This window comes from Rhinolophus sinicus, linkage group LG04 (assembly GCF_036562045.2).
Source record: "Rhinolophus sinicus isolate RSC01 linkage group LG04, ASM3656204v1, whole genome shotgun sequence".
Taxonomy (NCBI): Eukaryota; Metazoa; Chordata; class Mammalia; order Chiroptera; family Rhinolophidae; genus Rhinolophus; species Rhinolophus sinicus.
The window spans coordinates 102,172,475-102,199,542 of NC_133754.1; the positions used below are offsets into that span (position 1 = coordinate 102,172,475).

The 27,068-nt window shown below is 41.2% G+C and overlaps 1 protein-coding gene across 5 annotated transcripts in view; it reads left to right on the forward strand.

The window, feature by feature from the left end:
* RXFP2 (relaxin family peptide receptor 2) overlaps positions 1–27,068 on the forward strand; it is a 54,581-nt gene that overhangs the window by 25,445 nt on the left and 2,068 nt on the right. Inside the window, exons 3-15 of one of the 5 annotated variants that reach the window (XM_074330082.1) lie at positions 2,137–2,211; positions 4,120–4,191; positions 4,797–4,868; positions 6,452–6,523; positions 7,544–7,615; positions 9,610–9,681; positions 11,058–11,129; positions 15,326–15,397; positions 15,502–15,573; positions 17,656–17,727; positions 20,240–20,469; positions 21,070–21,480; positions 24,444–24,662. In XM_074330082.1, coding sequence (XP_074186183.1) covers positions 2,204–2,211; positions 4,120–4,191; positions 4,797–4,868; positions 6,452–6,523; positions 7,544–7,615; positions 9,610–9,681; positions 11,058–11,129; positions 15,326–15,397; positions 15,502–15,573; positions 17,656–17,727; positions 20,240–20,469; positions 21,070–21,480; positions 24,444–24,662 — 1,516 coding nt within the window. In that variant the 5' untranslated portion in view covers positions 2,137–2,203. The remainder of the gene's footprint in view (positions 1–2,136; positions 2,212–4,119; positions 4,192–4,796; positions 4,869–6,451; positions 6,524–7,543; positions 7,616–9,609; positions 9,682–11,057; positions 11,130–15,325; positions 15,398–15,501; positions 15,574–17,655; positions 17,728–20,239; positions 20,470–21,069; positions 21,481–24,443; positions 24,663–27,068) is intronic. The other 4 variants (XM_019749619.2, XM_074330081.1, XM_074330080.1 and 1 more) reach the window with 4 other exon arrangements.

Genomic DNA, 27,068 nt, shown 5'->3' on the forward strand with positions numbered 1-27,068 from the left:
CACTTCTCCCAAACTCCCAGAAAAATCTTCTCCAGCTTCAGCCAAGCCCATCCCTCCTCTCTTTTTAATTTTACCTTTTTCCTCCTAACTCTGCATTACAATAGCCCAAATAACCAAAGTATGAAATCCAAACTATCCCTAGGAAGAGGTGAGAGGGAAAGAAGAAATTAGATGGACAACCCAGAACTCTCGGAAGCAGACAGCAGGAGGTTAAGAGCTGGCACAAACCTCATATTTACTCATTCCTTCAACAAATCTTTAATTTTCCAGGCACTGAGAATACAGCAAGAAACAACACATATGACAAGCCTTCTCCTCATGGAACTTAACTTCCAACAGAGAAAGATAGACGATAAAATTTAAAAATAGTGTTAGATAGTGATTAGGGCTATGGACAAAACTAAAGCAGGAAAGGAATTAATGGGTGCTGAGGGAAAGGAATTTCCAATAATATGCTAATAAACTGTGTCCTATCACATATGAGTAACTCTATTACTGCCCAAGGTATCCTGAGGCTCCCCCTCATTCTGAGGTTCACCCCGTGAGACTGACCAGAGCAGACCCAATCGGTCTTGTACACAACTCTTCAGATATTAAAAACTGGTGGTCAGCCTGCAGCCCCCACAAGTCTCTTCTCCGAGCAGCCTTGAATCCTTCAATTCTTCCCCAAAGGCCCTTTTCAAATCTGGTCACCATTCTGGTCACGCCACTCTCCTTCTGCGTAATACCTAGAATAAACATAATACGATCGCTGTGACACAGCCCGGATGGAACAGGAGGAAGCCAGCAACCCTTCCTCTCTAACGGCCATGGCCCCTAAAGCTTACATTCGCTCTTATGGCTTTTTCATCCCCTTAACTCCTAGTGATCATTCCTCTAAAATTCCTAATTCTGTGCCATATGTGTCACTGCTAGTGACGACTTCTCCATCCCGCACATGTGCACTGGAGAGCTACCTGTGGGTTCCTAGATGCATCCCTATTCAGTTTCATCCTGATGGGTTCAGCAGACTGTGAAGATCTTTTTTTGATCATTGAACGCAATTCACAATTCTTCCTAGCATTCTGTCATCTGAAAATATGATGCACCATTTTTACCCAAGTCACAGAGTGAAATATTGACAAGCACTGTGCCAAGTCGTCTTCCCAGATCTCTTCACCACCATCCTTCAGATAATGTAACTCTTTCTTTATTTTGTCCATAAAAACATCATAAACCCACTCAATCGATGCCTGGTAGACATCACGTGTTTTTGTCTGATCAGTCCCTCAAAGAAGAAAATGAAGTCGGTGTGACTGCCCCATTTCTCGTGAGCTGCCCTAGTCTCTTTCTCTTTGAGGTGCTTATGAAGAAGCATAACGATAGCCTGTTCTACGATCTCACCCAGGACCAACGTCGAGCCCATCGACTGCAGCTTGTGAAATCTCCCCTTTTTGAAAAATCAGAACTGCATGTGCCATCTTTAATTTTCCAGCTGCCCTTCCTATGTCCAGATTCCTCAGTTACTGATCATGACCCAGTGTTCTCATTTCCGTGTTTCTCAGGTTCTAGGAGAAATCTTCCAAATCAGGCTTTAACTCATTTGGATTAACATGTTCTACCATCATGGGCTTTCACGCCCCTGCCCTATATCCTTTCTATTCACTTCAGGCCTGAGATCATCTTTTTTGACTGAGAAGACGGGAACTATGTAGGAATTAAGAATTTATATTTTTATATTATTTGATATATTATTTGATAAAATAAAATTTTGATTGCCAGATGCATAAATGTTGTTCAACTTAGCTGAATGCTTTTTTGTATTGATCAGCTTATTCATTCTAATAATCTTGTAAAATATCAAGCCTTTCTAACTTTGGGGGGAACAATTTAAGATGACCTTTAAGAGAAATAAAATATAATTTATGAGATTGACTATAATACTTTCTCACTGCTACCATGGAAACTAATAGTAGTTCCCTTCATTGTAACATAGACCTGTACAAATTAGGAATTCCTTCTGAAACTGGGTTCTTACTCAACACAATCATTGGCAACACAATGTAATTCAAGGAGTCACCTGACTCACGAATACACAATGTTACATTAAAAATAGCCTATACACACACATGCCATTAAGGCATATATTTGCTTTAGTTTCAGGTACATAAATTCCTGGCATTTTCTGCTTGAAAAGTCCTGACAGCTGAAACAGCAGGAATTCATGAACCAGTAAGTTATTCACAGAAAAGCCATTCAGTGTAAAGTATTAAATGGACTCATATCTCATATCTCAGACACCACTTGCCAAATTGTCATGTTTTTAAATTCCCTTGCATATTCACCAAACTGCCATCCTGCAAAGAAGAAAGCAGATACCAGAGGATTGAGTTAAAATTCAATGGCCTGAGTCTGAGACAGGGACTTGGGACTCCAGTTCTCCCTGGGGTGCCAACAAGCTGACTACATAGACTAGAGGCTCTATTACTTAAGGAGTTAGAGTCTTAGCTCATAGCAATGAAGGCAGATAGGCTGCACACATCAGGTGAGGAGTGCAGATCGGATGCACAAGGTCAAATTCACAATTTATGACTGCACCCGCCTCTTCAAGATTGGCATGTGGGCAAAATGTGCATTGTACTCTTGAGTTAATTATCTTGAATAAAATATAATTAGCACTAGTTAGGCAGTAAACTTTATATTTAAAAGGAACTTCTATATGCCCATACTATAGTAGTATATTCTATTTTCGTTTGCTATTATAATACAATTCATCGTATTAACTTTCATACATCACTCCAAGGACTCTGAAAATGCTAACAGATATTGATCTGCATGCATTCATTCTATTCATAGAAGGACTTTAAATCAAAAGCAAAATGTATGCTGCAATGTGAAGGGTCTCCTCAGAGACAGGATGTGGGGGGAGAGCGTTGGAATAGCACCAGGTCTCTCTGGGTTTCAAGTCTACTTTGTAGGCTTGAAATCAATCCTTTGTGTATCACGATAGGGTAATGCACATGCTTTAGAACCAAGCTTTTCCACATGGGGGGGACACAGGAAAAATTACAATGTTTGTTCAACACTTGGGGTAAAAGATGGCTTTGCTGATAACTGGAAGCTGATCTCGGCTTTACCTAGCTACCTGGAAGGCTGAGGGTGTCGATATCCTGGCACACCTGTAATGCATTCACGACTCAAAGGCTTTGCTAGGTAATAATCATGGTAAAGCTGAATTCAGAGGACAGCCAGATGCCCACCGAGCATGTGTTCTACCAATAGTTTTGCAGAGCAAGATCATAAGAATTAAGAGAGGGTTGTACAATATTTTAGGAACCAAATCAAATCCAAATAAGAGGTAGGGACATCATTTAAAAGATTATATAGTCATTAGATACTATTATTAGTATATTTTCTGCCCCTAACGGCCTTTACAAATATGAATTCAGGGCTAACCTCCATGGTATAATGAGCACAGAAATGGACATTATTTACAAAGCTACTCGACAGTGCTCTTATTAAATCAACACTGTATTGCTAACTTTCTTGGCAGGTTAAGTACATCATGGCCATGAGCCCATGTTGGTGAACTCGCCCCAGTTCAACTACTGGTGTCGTTTGTGACCTTGAGCACCTGGCTAACGGCTTTGTGCTTCTCACCGTGCATCTCAACATAGAAAAGAGTAGACTTGCACCCTCGTTTTTTCACGGGAATAGAATGAAGAGAAATGAGGAGTTTGAGGTGGAACTCAGTGCTACAAGGGTGACAAATCTTGGCCGTGAGAGGCTGTCTGGTCCCAACAGTGAGCGCTGCTGCACGTCAGAGCTGGAAGGCTGCCATAGTTCTAGGTCACAGAGTCAGGACCAGTTCTCTCCTCACACATGTCATACCATAGCTCAGTTGTACAAGTCATCGATGCCCGAATCACTGCCCGGGTGCTCCGGGACAGCAGGCGTCGGCTAGCTTCATGGCCGTCTCTGCTTGGCAAGGCCTTCACCTCCCAATATGGGAGTGGGACCTGGAACTTTATAAGCCAGGTTTACAAATGATCTTTAGGGAAAGAAAGTGGAGCACACGCTCAATAACTAATGAAAGACAGAAACCACAATCATGTGTCTCTTCTGTCTTTTTCCTACCAGGTATCTTCAGCATAATTGCATTAGACACATATCCAGGAAAGCATTTTTGGGATTACATAATCTGCAAATATTGTGAGTAATTTCTTTATAATTATATTCTGAGTACAGTTTTAAGTAAAGATTAAAGGGGCTCAATGGTACGTTCTTGACTTGGTTGTAGAGAAATGGGAAGACCAGGTTATGATAAAGTACTTAGACTAGTTATTACACTGAAAAATTATTAAAAGATTTCTAGCTTACCAGAAGATAGATAAAGGTTCTCCTTAACCTTGTCTTCTCAAGTTTGGGTCATTTCCATAATATTTTAGCATTTTATTTTTTCTAACTCTTGCTAAATCACCTACCTATACACTTTCTTAAAATGGTAGCCTACTAAGAATGGGACTAAACAGGACAAAAGTGAAAGCCATCGCCCGTATTTGTTCTCCTCTTATGCTCTAACGTAACTTCATATCCTAACACGCTCTTTCGGGCCACTTTCCTGGTCCCGGCCCTGGTGTTGCACGTGCTAGGCTTGTGGTATTCCTCGGCTTCCCCCTCTGCTTGCCCAGGAGAATGCTCTCAGAAACAGAGGCCCATACTCATGGTCTTCATCAGTGGCCATGACACAGTCTAATGACAGGTGACTACAGTGGAGTCTTGAGCTTGCCTAATTCACCCACTCGTCATATTTGTAGATATCTCAACCACAATTGCATTACAGCCCTCAGACCTGGAGTATTCAAAGACCTACACCAGCTAACGTGGCTGTAAGTATTCTAGCTTCTCCTGACCCATAGAGGACCCTAGTCTTAATGATACACTTCAGTGTCCATGGTTTCCATCTATTTATGTATCTTGTTTACTGTATTTGTTGTTTTGGTTGTCACATAAAATTCCCCCAAGCAATTCAGATAATGACATACCAAGTGGTGGTTGTGAGAAAAGAAACCGGCGCCATGCCCTTTTAGGTGGCTCTCTGAGCCTGGCCCCAGGCTCACTAAGCCATCCACGCAGGCCTTGTTTACCAGAGCCAGGTTTCTCACCTCAGCTCTCTTGGCATTTGGACCCAGATAATTCTTCAACTGGGGGAGAGGAACTTGTCCTGTGCATTTTAGGATGTTTAGCAGCATCTGTGGGTTCTACCCTGCTGGATGCCACTAGTACGTGCCCCTAGAGATGTGGCGACCAAAACTGTCTCCAGACATTCTCAAGTGTCCCCTGGAGAAAAAACTGCCCCTTGGAGAACCACTGACCTAAGAAAGTAAGCAAGTTAAGGATGTGTTTGATTTCCAGAGCATCCGTAGAAAGTCTGAACACATACGTGGTGGCTTGTGGTGTTCTAGCACTTTCCAGGCTGAGCCACCGGCTCTACCCCAAGGGGTCTCACATCAGACGTCTGTGTTTTCATCAGGAAAATGAACTAAGGACGGTCAGAGGGCTCTCTGTGTCGTTTGCCTGATTTCTGTAGGTCACCTGGCCCGGTGGGAAGGGCCAGGCCCTCAGCTTCACACAGACCTGTGTGTGCCATGGCCCGGCTGACTGCTGCAGGTGACTCTTCCCTTCCTAGGCCTCTGTTGCTCATCTGCAAACTATAATTATAATTTCTTTTTAAGAGTGATGCTGTGAGGATCGACTCTCATGACATATAAAGTGCCACATGCAGGGCACCTGGCGTACAGTAGGTGTCACTCCCTTCTCCAGATCCCAGCCGCAGGGTCCTGTGGGAATAAAGGGATATGGTACCTGGCTTCAAATGCAATGAAAGAAAAGAAGGCAGAATTCCCCTAAGTCTACTTTTTTTTTCCCTAGGAAATACCATATATATTTAAAAACAGTGATTTGAACATATATTTTCACTCTTTACCTTCTCCAAAGCTCCCAATGAGTTTTTTTGTACAAACATCATTAAGTACAGCATTTAAACACTGTGAGACCACTGAACCATTTCCTAGGAATTCTTTTCATTCGTTCTTCATTCAGTCAAGCAGTGGGTTTTTATGAATTCCCTGTTCAGCTAATAAATACTTAAGAGCAACTGGTGTGGGACCCAGGTATCCATAGGTGAAGGGTAAAACTTGGGTCTGTAAGTCCAGGGAGAGGTGGACGCAGGGAAGAAAACCATCAGGATGGACTTGCTGCTAAGTGCTGGGGCAAGCTTCTGGAGGAAAGGGCCATCCCACCCACAGGGTGGAGGGAAGACCCTCGGGGAGGAGAGAGCAAGCAAGTGTGGACAGACAGAAAGAAGAGCAGGTGTGGGGGGTGGCAGGTCCATCACGGGCCTTTTGTTTTTTCTTGTTTTTATTTCACAACTGTCTCTAACACTGGAAATGTTGGTGATGTGTTTTGTCAGAATTCTAGATGACAATCCAATAACCAGAATTTCACAGCAGTTATTTACTGGATTAAATTCCTTGTTTTTCCTGTAAGTATTCCCCTCCCTTTCAATACATCTGTCTCTGCATTGCAATGTCACTTACCACCGGCTTATAAAAAGAACTTTAGAAAACTCAAGCCCACTACAATTTTTACTAGTCAAAAGCTCTCCTGTGTTTCTAGTCACAATTCTTGTTGCTACTTCCTGGCCAGGGCTCAGGGCGTATCCTAAGCCTACCAATCGATTTCTTTTGGATCTTCTTTCATTTCCTTCAGTCCTAAGGTATTTTTATTTGCAGTGGTTGACCAAAGATAGTGATTTTTTATCTCCACTTAAGCTACATTTAAATCTGGGTGGCCTCTCCCAGGAGTTCAGCCTCAAACTACATTTTTAACAGAGGAAAATGTGCCTTTTCCCAGCAAGAGTCACTGGAACTTCCAAACTCTTTGTCCTACCAACAAAGCCATTCTAGTAATTATTGTCACTGTTTATTAATAGTCTGGGATGATTTATCAGCAGGGGACTGTTGTATTCCTTTGCAGTTGATCACACAGCATCACTATTCTATTTGTCAAAAGGGACCACAATATCACAAATTAATTGTGCAGTTTAATGACTCAGGAGTTGTTTGCTTTCCCAAATGCCCCCATATCACATAGATTTAATGCCATTTCCAGGTGGCCTTTTTACAATGTAAAGGATTAATATTTCCCTTAAGGAATTTTGGAGGTATGATGTCGGAAATAATTGCAAATTTGGAGTTTACAAGAAAAATTATCATGAACTTCAGAATTATCATCTAATACATATTTTTATTTCATCTCATAAAATTAAACTGCATAATGTATATTCCTAGGTTATATGTCCTACTGATGTAATCATAGTTTCTTTGACATCTGCTCCTTAGCTGTGTCACGCACATATCTAGACACCATTTTGAAGAGGAAATTATGTTTATATTCTCATGCGATTTCAGCATGCAAGTTTCCACACTACAGAAACAGTAAAAATACTGCTTTGAAAGTGGCATATCATTTTATTTCTAATTAATATCTTCTTTGTTTGAAGGTCTATGGTTAATAACTACTTGGAAGCCCTTCCCAAGCAGCTGTGTGCCCAAATGCCTCAACTCAACTGGATGTGAGTATGCCTGGAGGAGCTAAATTGTTGTTTGTATGACTTAAGGAGACCAGCCCTGCAATTAATTCACGGTTACGTAAAAAGCCTATCAATGCACCCTGTTTCCCCAAAAATAAGACCTAGCCGGGCCATCAGCTCTAATGTATATTTTGGAGCAAAAATTAATATAAGACCCAGTCTTATATTATATTACATATGACCGGGTCTTATATTATATATTATATTATACCTGGTCTTATATACTATATTATATTATAATAAATTATAATATAGTATAATACACGATCTTATATTGTATTAAAATAAGACTGGGTCTTACATTAATTTTTGCTCCAAAAGACACATTAGAGCTGATGGTCCACCTAGGTCTTATTTTCAGGGAAACGCAATACTCTCTCCTTTCCAAAACCAAAATCTGATCACCTTACTTCCCAGTTTAAAAATCTTTTGAGAATTCCCATGGGTGTGGCGGTAAAGTTCAAACTTCCCCTTTGAGCACCCGAGACCATTGCTTTCTGTCCCTCACCCCAGCTGGTCCCTTTCCCTGTCCCTTCCCTCACGTACCTTCCTTGTAGGTGCACCAAACTACGGCTGCTACAGTAGATTCCCTGAGCACAGGCTGTCAGCTTGGAAAGCCTGCTCGTTTCTTCTTTTGGTTAACTCCACCTTACGTTTTAGTTCACTTAAACATCACCTCCAGGAGCTGACCCTGACACACCAACCAACATCAGTGGCGGCCTTACACCACAACCAGACTTCCACTAAGCCTGCATTTCTGCCCTGCACACGTACCTCGCAGTGCTACCGTCACAGAACCATGGGTTTACCCGTGTGTCCACTACCCTCCTAGAAATTCTGTGAGCGCAGAAACTTACTCATGGTCTTATCCTCCAGTACTGGCTCCATGATCAGCAGTGAACCTTTGTTAAATGAACGTGCTGAACCATTTCTATTCCTGGTTAGCTTCTAACCAGTACTTGTTTAAACATTCGTTTGAGTTCCTTCATGGCTCCACCACCACTACCCACCGTTCCCTGTTATGTCTTGAGCCAGGCAGATGGTCACGGGCAGCGATTTCTTGCCCGTCGAAAGGCTCCCAGAGCTCTGCTGATGGCAAATCAGGGGACGTAACCTCCATAAGATGATACAATTGAGCACCGCAGCTATTGGTCCTCTCTGAAGTTCGCCTCCGAATTACTTGTGACAACACTATTAGATGTCCTTGTGGATACTTCCTGACTTTTATTTTTTGTACTTATTTATATACCTGTTATCCAAAGACTTTAAGGCATAGAGGTCTCATTGAGACATGGTAGGAAGAGGAGTCACTCTCACTCACCCAGGTCGAGAGGCAAATTTGACGCAGCGTTCAGGATTTGGAAGATAACTTTGGCCTGAGTTTCTCCTCCAGCAAAATAAAGACAAACATACCCACCTAATGTTGGCGGAATGTGAGATCTGCCCATCTATTATTATGCCATGGTTAAGTGTCTAGACTTTAGAGTCAGAAAGATCTGTGTCAGAAGGTCGATTTTACCACCTGCCAGCTGTGTGACCAGAAGAAAAGTGAATTTCGAGAGCCTCAGCTTCTTCACATGTGAAATGGGCGGTGGGGAGGGTGGTGACACCAATTGGCAGGAGGGCTGTGTGACACACTCAGGACTGTACCTGACAACATGAAGCCCAATAAATGGTAGTTATTGCTATTATGGTGGCAATATCATGATAATTAATAACATGGTACCCAGCACAGAGAGAGGGGGACAGTCACCAAGGGTTGGGCTGCCATTTCCCTCAATTTTATTAAGTTCTAACATCAATCCAAAGGGGCAAAGAAGTATACCATGAATTATACTAACTCTGTAATACTTGGAAGGAAAGCATAAAAACTGGAATAAAAAATGAAACTCAGAACTGTTATATCAACAAAAAGTGCCTCTAGACATGTGATTTGTGCAAAAACATTAAAAATATTTTTCCTGCATGCCTTTCAGAGATTTGGAAGGCAACAGGATAAAGCGTCTTACAAATTCCACCTTTCTGTCATGCAATGCACTCACCGTGCTGTAAGTATACAATGGACCCTGGTAAGTGAGGGGACACACAACAGATTTGGAAGTCAAAGGAAAACATTAACAAGAAATTTTAAAGTAGTGTTTTATTTACAGCCTTGGTCTGAAACTGTGATAGTAGAAAACGCACACGTGGAGTTGTTGATTTTGACAAGGCTTACTGTTAGCTGCCATTCTTGAGGTCTCCAGCTGCTCTCCTTGTTTGCGAGGACAATCACTATTTCTGTGCATCCTCTCAGCTGAACTGGTACCTAAACCCATGATCAAGGCAATGGGATAATATATGTGAAAGTGGTAGCTACACAATGATTAATTGTTACTGCCAATGACACTTACCAGTCAATGTACATACCTCTCCAAAAAAAAAAAAAAATTATTCTAAAGGGAAAAACATCGAATGTGTTCTGAATGGCAATACTGATTATGTTTTTTTACGGGGGCAGGAAGGCAGATGGATCGGTTAATTGGCATATTTGCATTGGTAAACTTATGATAAAAACATACATATTTTGCTTTTGCTTTAACCATAGTTTTCCATATATAGTAATCGCAGTGTTGGTTGGTTGGAAAAGAAAAATCGGAGTGTATCCATTCGTAGCATTGTAATCACTTTTCTCCAATAAATTAAGACCTAAGACTATTGCCAGGTTACACATTTATTAGTCAGGATGGCAGATAAGCATGTTTGATGAGAAAAGAGGCTATCCCTCTCAGGAGATGCAAAGAGTTTATTCTTTTTCTGATGGATACTGCGAGAGAACATTGGAAAACTGAACCAGTTACATCAACGCCTTCTATTTTGTGATTCCACATCGCTTTTGAATCACTTTCACATCCATTATCTCATTCGGCACCTCTGTAAGGCAGTTGGCTACCACCCCCTCTTTCTGGCATTTCTCTTGGAGGGTTCATTTCTAGACAGAGGGAATGTAAAACCACTGTGACACCACCATATTTAAAATCTGTTTGTGGCCCTAGATACTGCTATGGGTTGGTTCAAACTTTGCTCTTTCTTGTTTTTTAAGGATCATGCCTTACATGAGGTCCTCTCAGAGCCTTTTCGAGAATTATTAACAGGGTCCAAATCTGACATTACTTGTGTGTATCTGGGAAAGAAACACTTTCTAAAATGATGAGAATCCAAACACCACACTCAGAACCTCAAATTACTCATGGAAGCATTTTCTGGAGAGAACATGTGGATATCCTCAGTGACAAACTCCTGCCTTATTTCCACACCAGAACCCTTCTCGCTTTGAGACTTCAAAGGAGGCTTAGTGAATGCCACCTGCATCAGGGCCTCTGCCAGTGAGAACCGGTTACTGCAGCAGACACAAACCAACAGTGCTGACTCTCACCATGTCTTACAGGTTTCTGCCTAGAAATCAAATTGATTTTGTTCCAGAGAAGACATTTTCTTCATTAAAAAATTTAGGAGAACTGTAAGTAGCATTGTCTTGTAGGAAAATATGACTGCTTCTTTCAAGATGATAAATTTAATTGACTAGTGAGACCGCTTTTACACTAGTAGCAATGAAAATCCTGCAGACCACTGGGTATTCAAAATCCATTAAGAAGACCAACATTATCTAAAAGTCAAAAGCAATTTAAAATCAGTGAGCTTAATATGGATTTAGCCCACTCTAATTTCCCTGCCTATTTTCTTTGGGTGATTTCATGTGCATGTGTATTTGGGAATAAATGACGTTTTATAGCTTTAAAGTCAGGGATCCTTCTCTCTAATGGCTAAAGGATAGTTAATTCTCAATAAATGCTTGTTGAATGAATAACTGACTGAAATAATAATAATTAATTATGACTGAACAAAGGAATGGAGATGCTTGTTATCCCTTGAGAAATTATGACTTCTAGAGCAGATAAAGCAAATACTGAAGGTTGAATGAGGCTTAGGCTCACTGGAAAATATTCAGAGAGCTCATGGAACTTTTTCTGTTCAAACATGTCTTGTAGATCTAAGCCTTTTAAAAAGCATCTGTCTTGCTATTAATTCATCGCTACCCAAAAATTGTGTATCATTGGAAGTTAAAGTTAAGTATGTTATATTGCAAATAGTGGCGATTAGGGTCCTGATGTGAAGCCTAAAGATGGAAATTTATTTCTTAATTAACCTCTCCTCCATTCTTTATACTTCCTTTTGAAATCCAGAAAGGACTGGGGAAAATAACTCAAGAAGAGTAATTTGAAAAATAATTCATGAGTAATTAAGATACTTCAATCTAATTAATGAGCATCACAAACCAAATCCACAAACACTTATTAAATACCTACTGTGTGCAAGGCACTGCACTAGAACTAAACATATTACCATTTTATGGTGGAAAAATGAAGGGCAACTCACTCAGAAGAGCTTCCTCATTTCTCACAGGCCCTTCCTCATCAGACCTCGGAGGAGGGATATGGGTTTAGTTTCGGGGAGGAGAGGAGAAGCAGTTCAGGTCACACAGGGGTGGGTTTTATATACAAATGCCAGGAAACAGTGGTATGGAATCCATATCCTGAAAAACGTCCTAATCCCCCTCATACCCTACACTTGGGCAAAGCCACCCCCCAGCCCAAATAAAAGAGCCCAATTAAGAGACACGAGCTTGCTTTTCTAAGATCACAATAACCCATTCCAATCCACATAGCGTCAGTAAGAGAAGAGAAATTCAGAAGTTGATAGAATTAATTTCAACAAGGCATCGATATTTCTTGAGTTTACAAAAAGGTTAGATAATTTTACTGTGCCTTCATGTCAGCAAAACCCTCCTGGAGAGGAATAAGCATGCTTATGTGAGGTCACTGAAGCAGTCCTTTCCCCCTTTATTTTTCAAAGGAACACTTTGCAGGATGTTTTCTAGGTGTACAAGGTCATTTTCATCTCGCTCAGTTGTCACGCTCTCTGCCCCGGGCACCCCTGTGGCTTTCTTCTGCACGTGCGCTCCTCCGGTCTAGAGCACCAGGTCAGAATTCCTCGCCCACAGGACCTCTGCACTCGGAGGTCATGACGGCCTCTCACGAGCAATCTGTTAAAACTACACTTACAGATGACCCTTCCCCCTGCCGGCTTCTTCCCCTAGACTTGCCAGCTCAATGGTATCAGCATCCTTCTGGCAGCCAAGCTCAACGACTGCTCCCTTTCCCTCTGACTCTCTTTACACTTCATGACCTGTCAGACCATAAGCACTGCCTGTGCCTCCTCCCTTATGCCCTCATCAGCTTGTCCATGATCAAAGCCTTCTGCCAGGTCCCGTCCTCTGACCCTGGCTCTCAGACTATCTTTCATGCTTCCGAGGGAATTATCATCCCATAACTCAGAGCACATTATGCCACTGTCCTACTTAATATTCTCCCTCCTTGTCGCATGCCGTTTAGCAAGGTCCTTGACACAGTTCTCAACTGCTAATGTTCAGAAGAATCATAGCTTTGGCTTTAAATGCATGTTCCTTCCCACCCCCAGAGCTTCTGATGTGATAATTCTGGAATGGGACCCAGAAATGTGCTCTTTTGATAAGCAGCCTCCTTGCTTCTGATGTCTGGGCTCTACTCTGGGAAATACTGCCTCGGCAAGCATTCGTGGCCCTCCCATTTTGTCTCCATGTGCTTTTCCAGGCCTCTCCATCTCCCTATACTTTCTATCCACCCCCCTATACATTCTATCCACCCCCCACGCTGGACCACTGGCTGACTCCTAAGGATGTCACTGACTTCTGAGCGTCTGCTTCTCTGATCCTGCTTAACCCGCAGCTGAAAAGCTGCTCTCCTTTTGTTCCACCTATGAAAATCATTAAGCTTTGTTCAGACACTTCCTAATTTCCCAGGCCAAGTTCAAGGACTACTTCTTCTGTCTCTTTAAAAAATTTAAAAAATTTTCCAATTACAGTTGATATTCAGTATTTTATTTTATATTAATTTCAGGTGTACAGCATAGTGATTAGACATTTATTATATAATTTAAGAAGTGATCCCCCTGATAACTCTAGTACCCACCTGGCACTATACATAGTTGTTACCATATTATTGACTATATTCCCTATGCTTTACATCCTCATGACTATTTCTTAACTGCCTATTTGTACTTCTTAATCCCATCACCTTTTTCATCTGTCATTCCCCGCCCCCCGCCCCTCTGGCAAACATCAAAATGTTCTCAGTGTCTGTGAGTTTATGTTTTGTTTGTTCGATTATTTTGTGTGTGTGTGTGTATTGTTTTTTTTTAAGTGAAATGTCTTTCTCTGTCTGACTTATTTACTCAGCACAATACCCTTTAGGTTCATCCATGTTGTCACAAATGGTAAAATTTCATTTTTTATGGCCGAATTGTATTTCATTGTATATATGTACCACCTCCTTTATCCAATCGTCTATTGATTGACACTGGGTCTCATTTTCTTATCCATTCAGCCACCCTATGTTTTTATTGGAGCATTTAATCCATTTACATTGAAAGTAATTATTAATAGGTATGTAGTTATTGCCATTTTATTATTCATATTTTCTTCTTCCTCTTCCTTCTTCTCCTCCTCCTCCTCCTCCTCCTCCTCTTCTCCTTCTTGAAGAAGTCCCTCTAAGATTCCTTGTAATACGGGTTTGGTGATGATGAACTCCTTTCGATTTTTCTTGTCTGGGAAGCTCTCCATCTGTCATTTGATTCTAAATGATGGCTTTGCTGGGTAGGGTAATAATGGTTGTAGGTCCTTGCTTTGCATCACTTTGAATATTTCCTGCCAATCCCTTCTGGCCTCTGTTTCTTATCTGTACTTCTGTAATATCACTTGTTTCATTCTTTCCTTTTTTTATAATCGAGCTGCTTACTCTAATTGTAAGTTTCTTTAGAGAAAGAACTCTTTGTTATTTGTGGCTCCCACACATCCATCAGCAGCTCCAAGGCATCAAAAATTGATAATATCTTTTGTTCAACTTTTAGGCAATTTCACATCTGTTTTACTTCTAACATCTCTGGCTCAGAAGGATACTTTGGACTCTTAAAGATTCCTGATTCCTTCTGATACTAACAAATCTCTTTTCCTCATTTTGTGGAAACACTTCATTATGATTCTTTCTGGATCAGACAGCCCTATTATATTTAGTTCTAAATTATTAATTTCTTCTATAAAATAGTACTATATAAAAGTAGATTAAAAATGTGGGAACTTACCTATTAAGATTATCTGGGCAGATACTGTGTATACAATAATGCTATCTTAGTTGGAATGCAAAATAAATAGAAGACATAGGTTTTGACCTCAGAAAGCTTATAATATAGTTGGATAAACAAGGTATCATATATATGAACCAAGCAGGATCATGGAAACAATGAATGGTAGAAGTGTACAATGATACCTAGGACAGAGAAAGATAATCAAAGTAGATATTTAAGCCAGGTTGGGAATGTGTTGGAGAGGGGCTAAGAGGAAATTCCAGACAGGAACTGGATAAGCAAAACATCACATGTCTCAAAGTGAGAGAAAAATATCCATTTGGCCAACTCACCCAGCCTGGTTGTGTAACAAGTTATCAGGTTGGTTAAATTGGATCATATTTTCCATTACATCAAATGGGATGATAATTGTGAGGAGTAAAGACCTTGTCATTTATTTCCAATGTAATTGTTTTGGGATGTCACTGTCACCAACAGGGACCTGTCTAGCAACATGATAATGGAGTTACCAGCCTACATTTTTAAAGACCTGAAGCTTCTACAAAAACTGTAAGTTCTAACCACCGTCATCATATATAAATGGCAATAGCTTGAGCTTCCAAAATAATAACATCCTGCTGTTTTTTTCCTCCTTCCTTCTAATGGTACAAAAGGAATCTGTCGTCCAACCCTCTTTTGTATCTCCACAAGAACCAGTTCGAAAGTCTTAAACAACTTCAGTCTCTGTAAGTGAAATATGACAGTATGTTGATTATTATTTTAGTGGACGTACTTCACTTGGAAACACATCTATTTTGAAACAGGTATTTTACACACTGGGTGGCTTTTAATTTGAGCACACATCCTCCTACAGTTGTGAATGTCATTGTTACCATCAAGTATGTACTGAATGACAACAAAGCCTCAGTTTTAAACATTTAATATGCGTAAAGACCATTTCTGTGTTTGAAGCTACACAGAGCTCCTTCCTGAGAACTGGACTCATGGAAAAATCACATCCTACACTTTTCACAAAGAATTAAATTTGCAATTGTTGGTGAAGGACAAAAAACACAGTGAATGTTTAAATCAAAAAAGTTTATTACAGTAAAGGACACATTGCCATTAATCCCCCTTGTTTCGAACACACTTATCCCATCGTTCTTGCCACTTTCTGAAGTGGTTCTGGAATTCTTTTTTCATGAGTGTGTTTAGTTGTGCTGTTGTGGCTGCCTCGATGTCCTGAATCAATTCAAAACATTTACCTTTCATGGTCATTTTGACTTTTGAGGAAGAGCCAGAAGACGCATGTTGCCAGATCCGGTGAATAAGGTGGATGAGGACACACTGTAATGTTTTTATTTGACAGAAATTGCCGTACCAGAAGTGATGTGTCACATGGAGAGTTGTCATGATGGAGGATGAAGTAAAGATATTCACGAAACAGGACTTCCAGAACTGCTTCAGAAAATGCCAAGAATGATGGGATAAGTGTGTTCAAAGTGAGGAGGAGTATTTTGAGGGCAATTAATGGCAATGTTTCTTTTACTGTAACACATTTTTTTTAAATTTAAACATTCACCATATATTTTGATCACCCCTCGTAAGACTTACCTGCTTTTCCCCTTTCCTATAGCCATCGATTTGCTATCAGTCTACGGAGCATGTTCTTTAATTTTCAATCATTACAGAAGAAAATTATCCCACAAAGATGAACATTCAATTAATTTTGTTTAGCATTTTAAAATTTCAAACATATTAGGTTGCAAATGGTGTCAAAAACTGCCAGTTATCCCTTTGAACTTCATTTCCTTCCCATGAGTCGCCACTGTTAACATGTATTTGTTTCTACACAGAGAGCCGACATTACCCAATCTCAGCAATGCCTTTCTTCGTTTAATTCCAAAGACCAAGTCTTAACATTCCTTTTTATTCTTGCTAAATAATTTTCTATTGAAAGTAAATGCAACATTTAGGTTCTCTTTCAACAGGTGTTAGTGAGCATCCACTGATGAACAGGACTTGGTTCCTGCTCTCAAGGAGGTAGAATATAAAAAACAAAAAATATAAAAATACGTTGTTTTTAAATATAAGAATAGACCTCAGTATGTGGACAAAATAATTGTCTTTTTAGATTGTCCTCTCTCCCTCTGTGGTTCCTGAGAACATGGCAGCCTCCCTTAATTTACGCCATCCTAAAGAGGTCTTCAAAGAAGCCATATTTGAAAAAGCTTCTGGATGAATGAGTAGAAGGGCTATCTTGGGAGCCCTCTGAGGACATATTATGGGACTGGGTGAATTAAAGAAATTATGCTTTAATTATGAATTAAAGGAATTATCTTAGAAAACAATTATCCTCAATTAGAGCCCCTCCTTCTGCCTCCATGGTTTATCCCCTAAAGACACAGGAAAAAATTAATTGCATTTAAATCCAGATTCTCAAAAACTCACTTCAGTGATGTGCTCAGGTTAGAACACAGCAGCTCCTGTCTGAAAGCCTCCAACTCACATTCCATGGTTTCTAAAATAGAACTACTGAGCCAATTTCATAATCACACATATCACCACTGCCATTTTTAAACCAAAGACATGAATGAAAGTGTTGTGGTAGAACATAATTCTGCATATGAAGTGACAAAATCAGCACCTGTGTACAGGAAGCATCAATAGAAATGGCAGTTGTCTAGGACAGCTTACTGCAAAATTCTCATCCTCATCTGAATTGGGAACATAAGGTTTTGAAGTTTGGTATTTAAGATGTGACAAAGAATGAGATTACTAAAAAGTGGAACCCTAAAAATGTAAAACCTGTTATGCCTATTTTCCAGAGACCTGGAAAGGATAGAGATTCCACATGTAAACACACACATGTTTGAACCCATGAGGAATCTTTCTCACATGTATGTATGTATGAAACAATGGTAAAGATTGCATGGGGAAATGTTGCAGATGTTCTAATGCTAACTGTCCAATGTGTCACTGCAGTGTGTTTTTGTGCAAGAAAAGCATTTTTATTGAGACCTTTTAATTTTGTCACCTTTGGTCCCTGTTCAAATAGAGTTCAGTATTATGATGTGCCGACATGAATGATGCTTCTCTCTGGAAATATGCTGTTTATCCAATTGAGGTCCAATAAGAGATCAGGGGACCAGAAAGCCACACATTACACAAGATGAAGTCACTGGCTAACTGGTACCCAGACACCTGGGAGCATTAAGTCACCTCACATGAATGAGCAGTCGGCTGTTCTAAGATTTGAGCCCTTAGGAAGAAAGGTGCTATGTAAATTCTAGGTGTTGTTACTGTAACTAAGTGCACTTCACAATGGAGGTAATTAATCTTTATAGTAGCTTTGATAAGTCACTTTAAAATATTTGGCTAACGTGCACTGTGTCAGTTGTGTTAATATATGTGTTTACGACATGATCATTTCTTTATCAACTGTGTAATCTATGTGTTCATGATTTCCAAAATTAATCATTGTTATCCACAATAATAGGGAGGATTCAATGTAAGATTACAAGTTGGGTGTCGCAAGTGGCTGGAGTGGTTGGTGTGAAGGTGCTGTCTTGGGAAAATGCCTTGTGTCTCTCCAGTAGGTGTGATCACTAAAAGACAAGTGTCCGATGCATAGCCATGTGGCTTTCACATTTCTCTTTCTGTGGAACCAGTAGATGAAGATTTAAGGAGGCTATCATTTCCTTGTTACAGCAGAATGTGAGGTCTACTTAGAACAGAGAAATTCAACCTTCTTAGAACTTGATCGAGAAGCTGCCACTTTAAATATGAACCTTAGGTTGAAGTCAAGAAGGACCCAACAATTAACGGAAAATGTGTGAACTTAGTCACAGCCTTACCAAGTGCCCTAGGTCTTCTTTCATCTTCCTTGCCCACCACTTACTGAAACACCTCCACCCCTTAACCCCATCCCTTCCACCTGCCAACTAGTGCCATGGTCACAGTGAGGAGAGACCTGGGCTGGCTCTGTCTGAAGACAGTGGACATAATGGAATCCTGAAATACCAAGAGGTCAGGTGTGTGTCAGGGACTGCAGGGAAAGAGAAGAAAACAAGAGTTCCTTTAGTTGAGTAGATGGCATGGGGAAGCCAGGGCATGAGCTGCTTGGGGCAGGGACTGACTCCAGTTTCTCTAGCTGACATCCCAGCACTAAATTACTCACCAGTCACTCCTCATCTAAGAAGTGTTTGTTGAGTACTTCCACGTGCCTGGCGCAGCTCCGAGAACACAAAGATGAGCAGGAAAGAGAAGTCTCTGCCCCATGGAGCTTCTATGGAGAGTTGGGAACCAGGAAGTAAACAAGTAACAAATAGTTAATAAATGCTGTGAAGACAAGTATGGCAAGATAAACAGATAGAACAGAGAGATGAGACATTCTAGTGGACCTGAATGGAAGGAGGGAGCCATCCTGGCCCAGGAAAGATTCTTCCAGGCAGAAGGAGAAGCAAAGCATTGCACAGAAAAGGGGGTGCGCCTGGCTTGTCTGAGGATTATAAGAAGCACGGGGTGTCTGAGGCAAGAAGGGAAGGAGGTAAGGGGGACCTGAGTAGTAAGGGTCCCATCACAGGAGGCCTTGAGACTGTGGCAAAGTCAAGCTTGCTGGTTTACCAACTGAATGGGGATGGGGGGAAGGAAAAGTATTAGAAGAGAAATGAATTAAATAGGTGGTAAAAGAATACAAAATAGAATGAGTTTTATGGGAGAAAATCTTAAACACGTGGGTTTGGGAGTGGCAACAAGCCAGACGACCCCCCAATTCAAACCCTTGAGGACTCCACACATCTGTGTTGTTAATACATTGATGACAAACAAACCTATGTTTTCCTCCAGAAATGAAGTCCTTCCAGGCCCTGGGAGGAAATCTGTGTTTCAGGCAGGTGCTTTTCCTCCTAGCACCACGGGACCGAGTGTTCCTAGTGTCAGAGACCCTCGCTTCCCGCTGCCAGTGTCAGGGAAAAGGAGACTAGTTTAAATGATCATCCTTAAAACTAAGTGCAAAGCAGGAATGTTTCTAGGGAGCCGCCAGAGGTCCTCTGCATCCCAAACCCAAGCACTGAGAGTCTCCTTGAAATCAACTGAACCACGACAATCTACTTTTTTAACAGCCTAGGGAGTAATTCAATGACTGGAACTTCACATTCTCTTGTCCTCCCCTGACTCACCTCAGACAAGCTCCAGAATTTCTGTGTCCTTTAGGCTCTTCTTTAAAGGAAGCACCCTGCCTAGAGTAATGTAATATTTCATGAAGAGCTCTGTAATTATGTAATCTCTGCTGAACAAAACCCAGCAGGCATAGTGAAGTTGCATAGCTAGGAGATGCAGCCCTGATGAGGTTGCAACTGTGGCTTCTGTGTCATTGCCGTAAAGTGACTCTGTGTTTCCCTTTGACTTCAGTTATTTCAAAAACTTTCGCTACTGCTCCTACGTTCCCCACGTTCGAATCTGTATGCCCTTGACTGACGGCATTTCTTCATTTGAGGACCTCTTGGCTAACGATCTCCTCAGAACATGTGTCTGGGTTATAGCTTCCGTAACCTGCTTTGGAAATCTTTTTGTCATTGGCATGAGATCTTTCATTAAAGCTGAAAACACGACTCACGCTATGTCCATCAAAATCCTTTGTTGTAAGTATGTTTCCTGTCTACATAGGATATCGCCCCGGGGAGCTGCTCTACACACATACTGGCATTTACTAGGACTATATATGCTGGGCAATTTTTTTAAAAGTATGCCGATGCTGCTGTGTTTGGCTGCTGTGTTCTAAATTGTGTGAGTTTTCAGGGATCTAGTGCTTCCCCCTGGGGGTTATGTCTCGGAAATGGGAAAACAGAGAGCTGAAGAGTCAAGGGGCAGATTCTGGAGGACAGGTTGTGGGTTATAAAACTCAGCTTTGTTTAACCCTCAATTACCATAACACCCATGCTACTCAAGCCCAGAAAATTATTCTTTTTATTAACTCTGTAAGTAATACTTATTGACTGTTTAAAAACTAGGACCCCCTACCCCCCACAAAATTACCACATCACCATTATTTTTAATTATAAAACTGAGCCGCAGAGTGGTGCTTAGAAGTAATATACGTTTTGAAGTCCATTGGCTCCAGGTACTGCTGCAGGTGTTTACATCAGCTCATTTCATAGAGGATGAAGGAAGTAGACCAAATCAGAAAATGCAAACAGAGACACTGGGAACTTTCCACATACCTTGTATCCATTCCTCAACAGGTGCGGACTGCCTGATGGGCGTGTACTTGTTCTTAGTTGGCTTTTTCGATATCAAATACCGTGGGCAGTACCAGAAGTACGCTCTGCTGTGGATGGAGAGCTTGCAGTGCCGCCTCATGGGGCTCCTGGCCGTGCTGTCCACCGAAGTCTCCGTCCTGCTGCTGACGTACTTGACTTTGGAGAAGTTCCTGGTCATTGTCTTTCCCTTCAGTAACATTCGACCTGGGAAACGGCAGACCTCGGTCATCCTCACTGGCATCTGGATTGTGGGATTTTTAATAGCTGCGATTCCATTTTGGAACGAAGATTATTTTGGCAACTTTTATGGAAAGAATGGAGTCTGTTTCCCACTTTATGATGACCAAACAGAAGAGATTGGAAGCAAAGGGTATTCTCTTGGAATTTTCCTAGGTAAATTATATTTCTCATTTCCAGGACAAATGTAATTTTGATAGAAATAATTTCAGCAAAGGCATATGTGCTCATTTCAGAAAGTAAACGAATATAGTCAAGACTGTGCCCTTTTTAAAGGAAAGTTCTTGCTGTGTATTTATAGAATTTTTTATTAAACTTTTTTATTATAGAGATTTAGTGAAAGAAAACATACTGTCAGGATCTCTAGATGGCTTTTTTATTATCTAGCACACTCTGATTTCGTAATCAGACGTAGTACCTGTGAGCTGGAGAAAGTCTAGGTCCTACCTGCCCTTCGATGCTACCTACTTACTTCAACTCATTCTTTTTTTTTTTTTTTTTTTTTACAATCTAGATATGAGCTAAATAAATATTAATAATAAAATTCTGGAAACTCACTCACAGGCGATTATCTGAGTTGAAACACCAGGAAGATTTATTGCCTCTGGTAAATGCAGTTCGAAAGTCAGCAACATAAGGATGCTTTAGTTTCCTTAATCCTCCCTATTTTTTTTTAGAAAGAAGACCATACCTTCTCTGTTATAAATAAATGAGAAATTTACCCTTCAAGGTTGATAAACTTTTTTATTGTTGAATAGGTATCTGTCTTGCTTAAAATTAAGGCCAGTCCCATGTCCTCTCTTTAGGGCAGTATTATCATTTCAATTTTCCCCTCTCATCTTTTCCCCTCATCTAACTGGTCAATAAGCTGTATCATCCTTTCTTTTTCACAAAGATTTTTCATCAGAGTACTCCTCTGCTTTCTATTTGCTCCAGTCTCTTTACCCACAGCTACCACTTTTGTTTAAAACCTTACTACCTGAACCCTGAATTAGCCCTCCTTGGTCTTTTGTCCTCTGGGCCCCTCTCTCCTACTTACATGGTCACTATCACATAACATAACCTCCCTGAGGGCTGAAAGAACTGTGTGCCTCTGCTCAGAGACCATCAATAATGCCTTGCTACTACCAAGGTCAAGTCTAAATTAGTCATTTAAAGCCCATCACAAAATGGCCTTAACCACTGTCCCTAGCTCTTTTCCATCTAGCCCTTCTCTTCTTCCTCTGAAAAATAAAACACGCTATTTGCACAATTTTAATAATTCTTCTCACGTACTATCCTGTTTTATAGCTATTTTTTCATAGATATGTCACCCCCAGGATACTGTAAGCTGTTCCTAGCATAGGTGCACTTCACAGAGAGCCTCCCTCATACATGCACACACACACACGCACGCACACACGCACGCACTCACACACGCACACACGCACACACGCACGCACACTGTGTTAAGTTACAAGCTGCGTTACCTTATGTTACATTCATTGATTGGACATGGATTTATTAAGCATGTACTATAGGCCAAGCACTATTTTGGGTCCTGGAGATATAGCAGATCGGTCCTCACAGACCTGCAGCGAGAAAGGAGGGTGAAGACAAGTAAAGACATCCTTATGTCACAGGCTGACAATCACGAAGGAGGAGTACAGCATGTTCTTGGCGCCCTAGATCTGAGGGCCAGGGGAGGCTTCCCGGTGCAAATGAATCCATACTGAGGCCCAAAGGATGAGGAGGTGTTAACGAAGTGAAGGCAGAGGTTGTGCTCTGGGAAAAGACAGACGGCAGACTGCCTTCGCGGCCCCACACCAGGGAACGGGGAATCGGCCCCGGTGAAGGGCATAAGAGGTCGGGGGTGGCTGGTCGTACATTAAGGCATGGAGCTGGGCTAAAAGGGTTTTAGCACCTGTGATATATTCCAGACAGATGACGAGTTAGTAACATACACACACACACACACACACACACACACACACACACACACACACACGTCTTACCTAGGAGAGGAGTCCTAGTGGCCTTTTCTCTGCTTGAAGAATACAATACACAATTCTTAAATTAATTTATAATTTTGGAATAGAATTTGATTTAGAGAAAAGTATCAAAGATAGCATCACCCTGTGCCCACCACCACTTCCCCCTGTTGTTAGCATCTCACACTGAGGCTGCACTCAGAACACACGCTTCCGATCCTTTCTGCAAGTCTGTTCTCAGGATCTGTACCAGAGGGTCACCTTTTACTGTCAGTTTATTTCATTCTTCAGTTTCTGACAAGAGTTGGTAAACCTATTTTATAAAATTCTCTTGCATGGCTTTATAATGAGATTCCACAGAATAGAGAATGTTTTGGATAAAAACAACAAAACACCTTGAATTTATAGTATTTTCCCCTAGACATCACCAGTCCTACATACAGTCTGATTCAGATGAACATTGCTTTTAACAACTTTGCTTTAATATGCAAATTTTATATTTGCCATAAGGAATAAGATGGTCACTCAGGGTTTTTATAGTGCTATAGATGATAACAAAGTGACTACAAAATGAGCGCTATAGGATAATGATGTTAACTGAGAATCTTCTGAACATATTTAACCCTAAAAGAGTAATTCATATGGTTGAATTTTAAATTTTTTTCCTATTTCTTTTTTCTAGTTTAAATACTTATTTTTAGTTTAAATTACTGCAAGCAATCTGAAGAAAATGAAACAAAAGATAAAGGAGTGAGGTCATACTTTTTTTTTTGAGATGTACATATGATTATAGTAAGCCCTTATGCTGTGAATTTTAGAGAGCTAAAAACAAAAATAGCTCTTTTCCCTGCTTTAAAAAAGCTAAAATTCACCTCACGATACCTAGATCTGAATTTCAGAAGTCTAGAATTCTTTGCAAACAATTTATGCACTTGGAATCCCTGTCTGATCTGGCAAACCCTATTCCTTTAGCTGATTCCCAGCTTATAGCCTCGAATTCAGGGTTTCAGCTGAGTACCACTGAACTGATACAAAAGAATGTCCCTTGGAAGAACAGGGTACGAGGTACCACCCCGAACATGTAAGTAACAGTATTTTTACTGTTGACGTAGACACCCGAGATGTTAAGAGGTGTGCTTTTCCCAACAGGTGTGAACTTGCTGGCTTTTCTCATCATTGTGTTTGCCTATGTTATTATGTTCTGTTCCATTCAAAAAACAGCCTTGCAGTCTTCGGAAACGAGGAATCACATCAGAAGAGAGGTGGCTGTTGCCAACCGTTTCTTTTTTATAGTGTTCTCTGATGCCATCTGCTGGATTCCTGTATTTGTAATTAAAATTCTTTCCCTCTTCAGAGTGGAAATACCAGGTCAGTCCCTCCTCTTCTTCCCAAGTCACTGCTCTCTTATGCCCTTTGTTTGACAAAGTTAAAATACGGGGCCTTATAATTCTCCATAAATCCCTACAACTTCAATACACACAATTATTTCCCTCAGAATTTTATAATCAGTATTGTGAGACAAGCCAGGCAGTGGTGCAATCTAGATAAGGACAGTAGAAAAACGGGCTACAGAAAAACTAACCCGAGGAAGACAGTGGTGGTTAACAAAGAACACACATGAAAAATAAAATATCCACGCCCAGGTTCTGCCCAGGCTCTGGATTTCGACGACAGGGGCTCGGGCCTCTAACAGGTGTTTTGGAAAAGTCTCCCAGGATTCTGAGGCCCACGCCCCTGGTTTGGAACCAGTGGTGTATTTCATGGTCCTGGCCAAATGGGTGTCACACTGGGCTCTGTGGAGTGTTAGTGTCCTGTGGAAGTGCCTCATCCAAAGGCCCGGTTCCCCACTCACACCCCTACTTCAACCAGAGGACACTACCTCTCATTAGTTAGCAGTATACTTGAAGCCCATTCTGGGACCCAGAAGTCATAGCCATCCAGGGGCCACCCAGGGCTTTAGCCTGACTCTCAGTGAAACAGAGTTTGGGGACAGGTTTAACTCATTGTGTCGGCGTTTTGCAAATCTACTTGGGGAGTTCATCCAGAGAAGGAATTGTGTCTTATTCACCTGGGTACCCCAGGGTCAAGCACAGAGTTCACACATCAGAAGCCCTTATAAAAAAGTAAGGCACGTACAAGTACCAATCTATTTCCCTCTGGCTTGTACACAAAGTTCTGGGAGGCCTTATCAAATGCCTGACTGCCAAAAGGACACGTGACGTCCATAGCAACCCTCCAACCATCAGCTTAGTCCCACAACAGGGCACAGATGCAGACATGGAGGCCAGGAGGGAGATCAAGGCTGACCACGTGGGAGCCTTCCCTGGATGGTGACAGCAGAAGCCACAAGCTAAGTGCCATCCTTCTGGGATGGCCAATTATACTGGAAGAGCAGAGTTAAATGAATATTACTGGTCACAGATGGGGACCTTGATGATCAGTCTCCAGTGTACCACACTTCCTGAACATTCCAACTGCTACGGCCTCACATTTCAAATTCAACAGGCCTGAAATGTCCTTTGGCCTCCATTGCTCATGGAATACAGTCCTAATGCTGGGACTGTATTAGCATTAAGACATTCCTTACTCCCCACCCCATCTTCATGTACCCTGTGATCTGGGCCCATGAGAGTTATTGGGCATTTTTTTATGTCTCACTTTTGCTGAAGCTATTCCCTTACCTGGTTAATACTTCAACCTGTAAGGCTCTAGCCTACCAAACACCCCTGCTTATCCTTCAACGTACAACCCAAACACTCCCTCTTTCAAGGCACCACTCCAGACCTCTTTCCAACCTACTCCCATCCAACTCCATGGCTTAAATATCCATTCCATTTTGTTTGCACTTCACGTATTAGCCTCATATAAACTGCCTCATATCAGCATTATTTTTTAATGTATCCATTACTCCCTCCAAATCATAAACTTCAGGAGAGTAGGAACAATGTCTTATCTTTCCACAGTAATTTTTTTAACACAGCATCATTTAATAAATGCTTTTTCGATGAAAGATGCTCAGTGGGTCTGAGACTGGTGGAACAGGTGGGATTTGTCTCATCAACCTCCCCAGCTCCTCTTTCCACATCTTTTGACTTCCTTCCCCACACCAGGCACACATTTTGATGATGTGGGAGGAAGCAGATAATAGTGTGGTAAGGTTGCAATGTTAGTGCTGAAAGGTTGCAATGTCTACAGAGCTGACTCTGGCCTGGCCCCACGTCATCATCAGCCCCTTTCACAGATAAGGCAGTGGAGCTCTGGGGAGCCAAGGTGATTTGCACCTGGTCACATAGCTAAGAATGGTCTGACCCTAGGAGCAGGCTGCACTTACGCTTAAGTAAGTGCAAAATAAAATACATTTCACCCCCACCAAGCCAAAGATGTACTTGGAAAGGAGTTACCATCCCAATTTCTCCTGACAAAGAACTTTCAGGCATCCTTTCCCTCTATTAGCGTTTATAAGGCTTCACACAAAAGGAATTCATTAAGTTTGGAGATGTATTGTTTTTTAATCTTCAAATTGTCAGACTCCACTCTGAGTAGCACAGTTGGAATATGAGGACAGTAAGACCTCCAGGCCTGAAGTTAAGACCAAAGTCCAATCTGACCCCGGACCAGAAGTTTCCTGAACACTGTTCTATCGATTAAGAATTATTTCCTCATTTTCTTATTTTTCTATAAAGAAAGTCAACTCAAATAAGAAAAATACGTTGCATATCAGTTTATATTTATGAAATGTTCTCACATATTTCCTCTCATTTGGCCTCACAACAA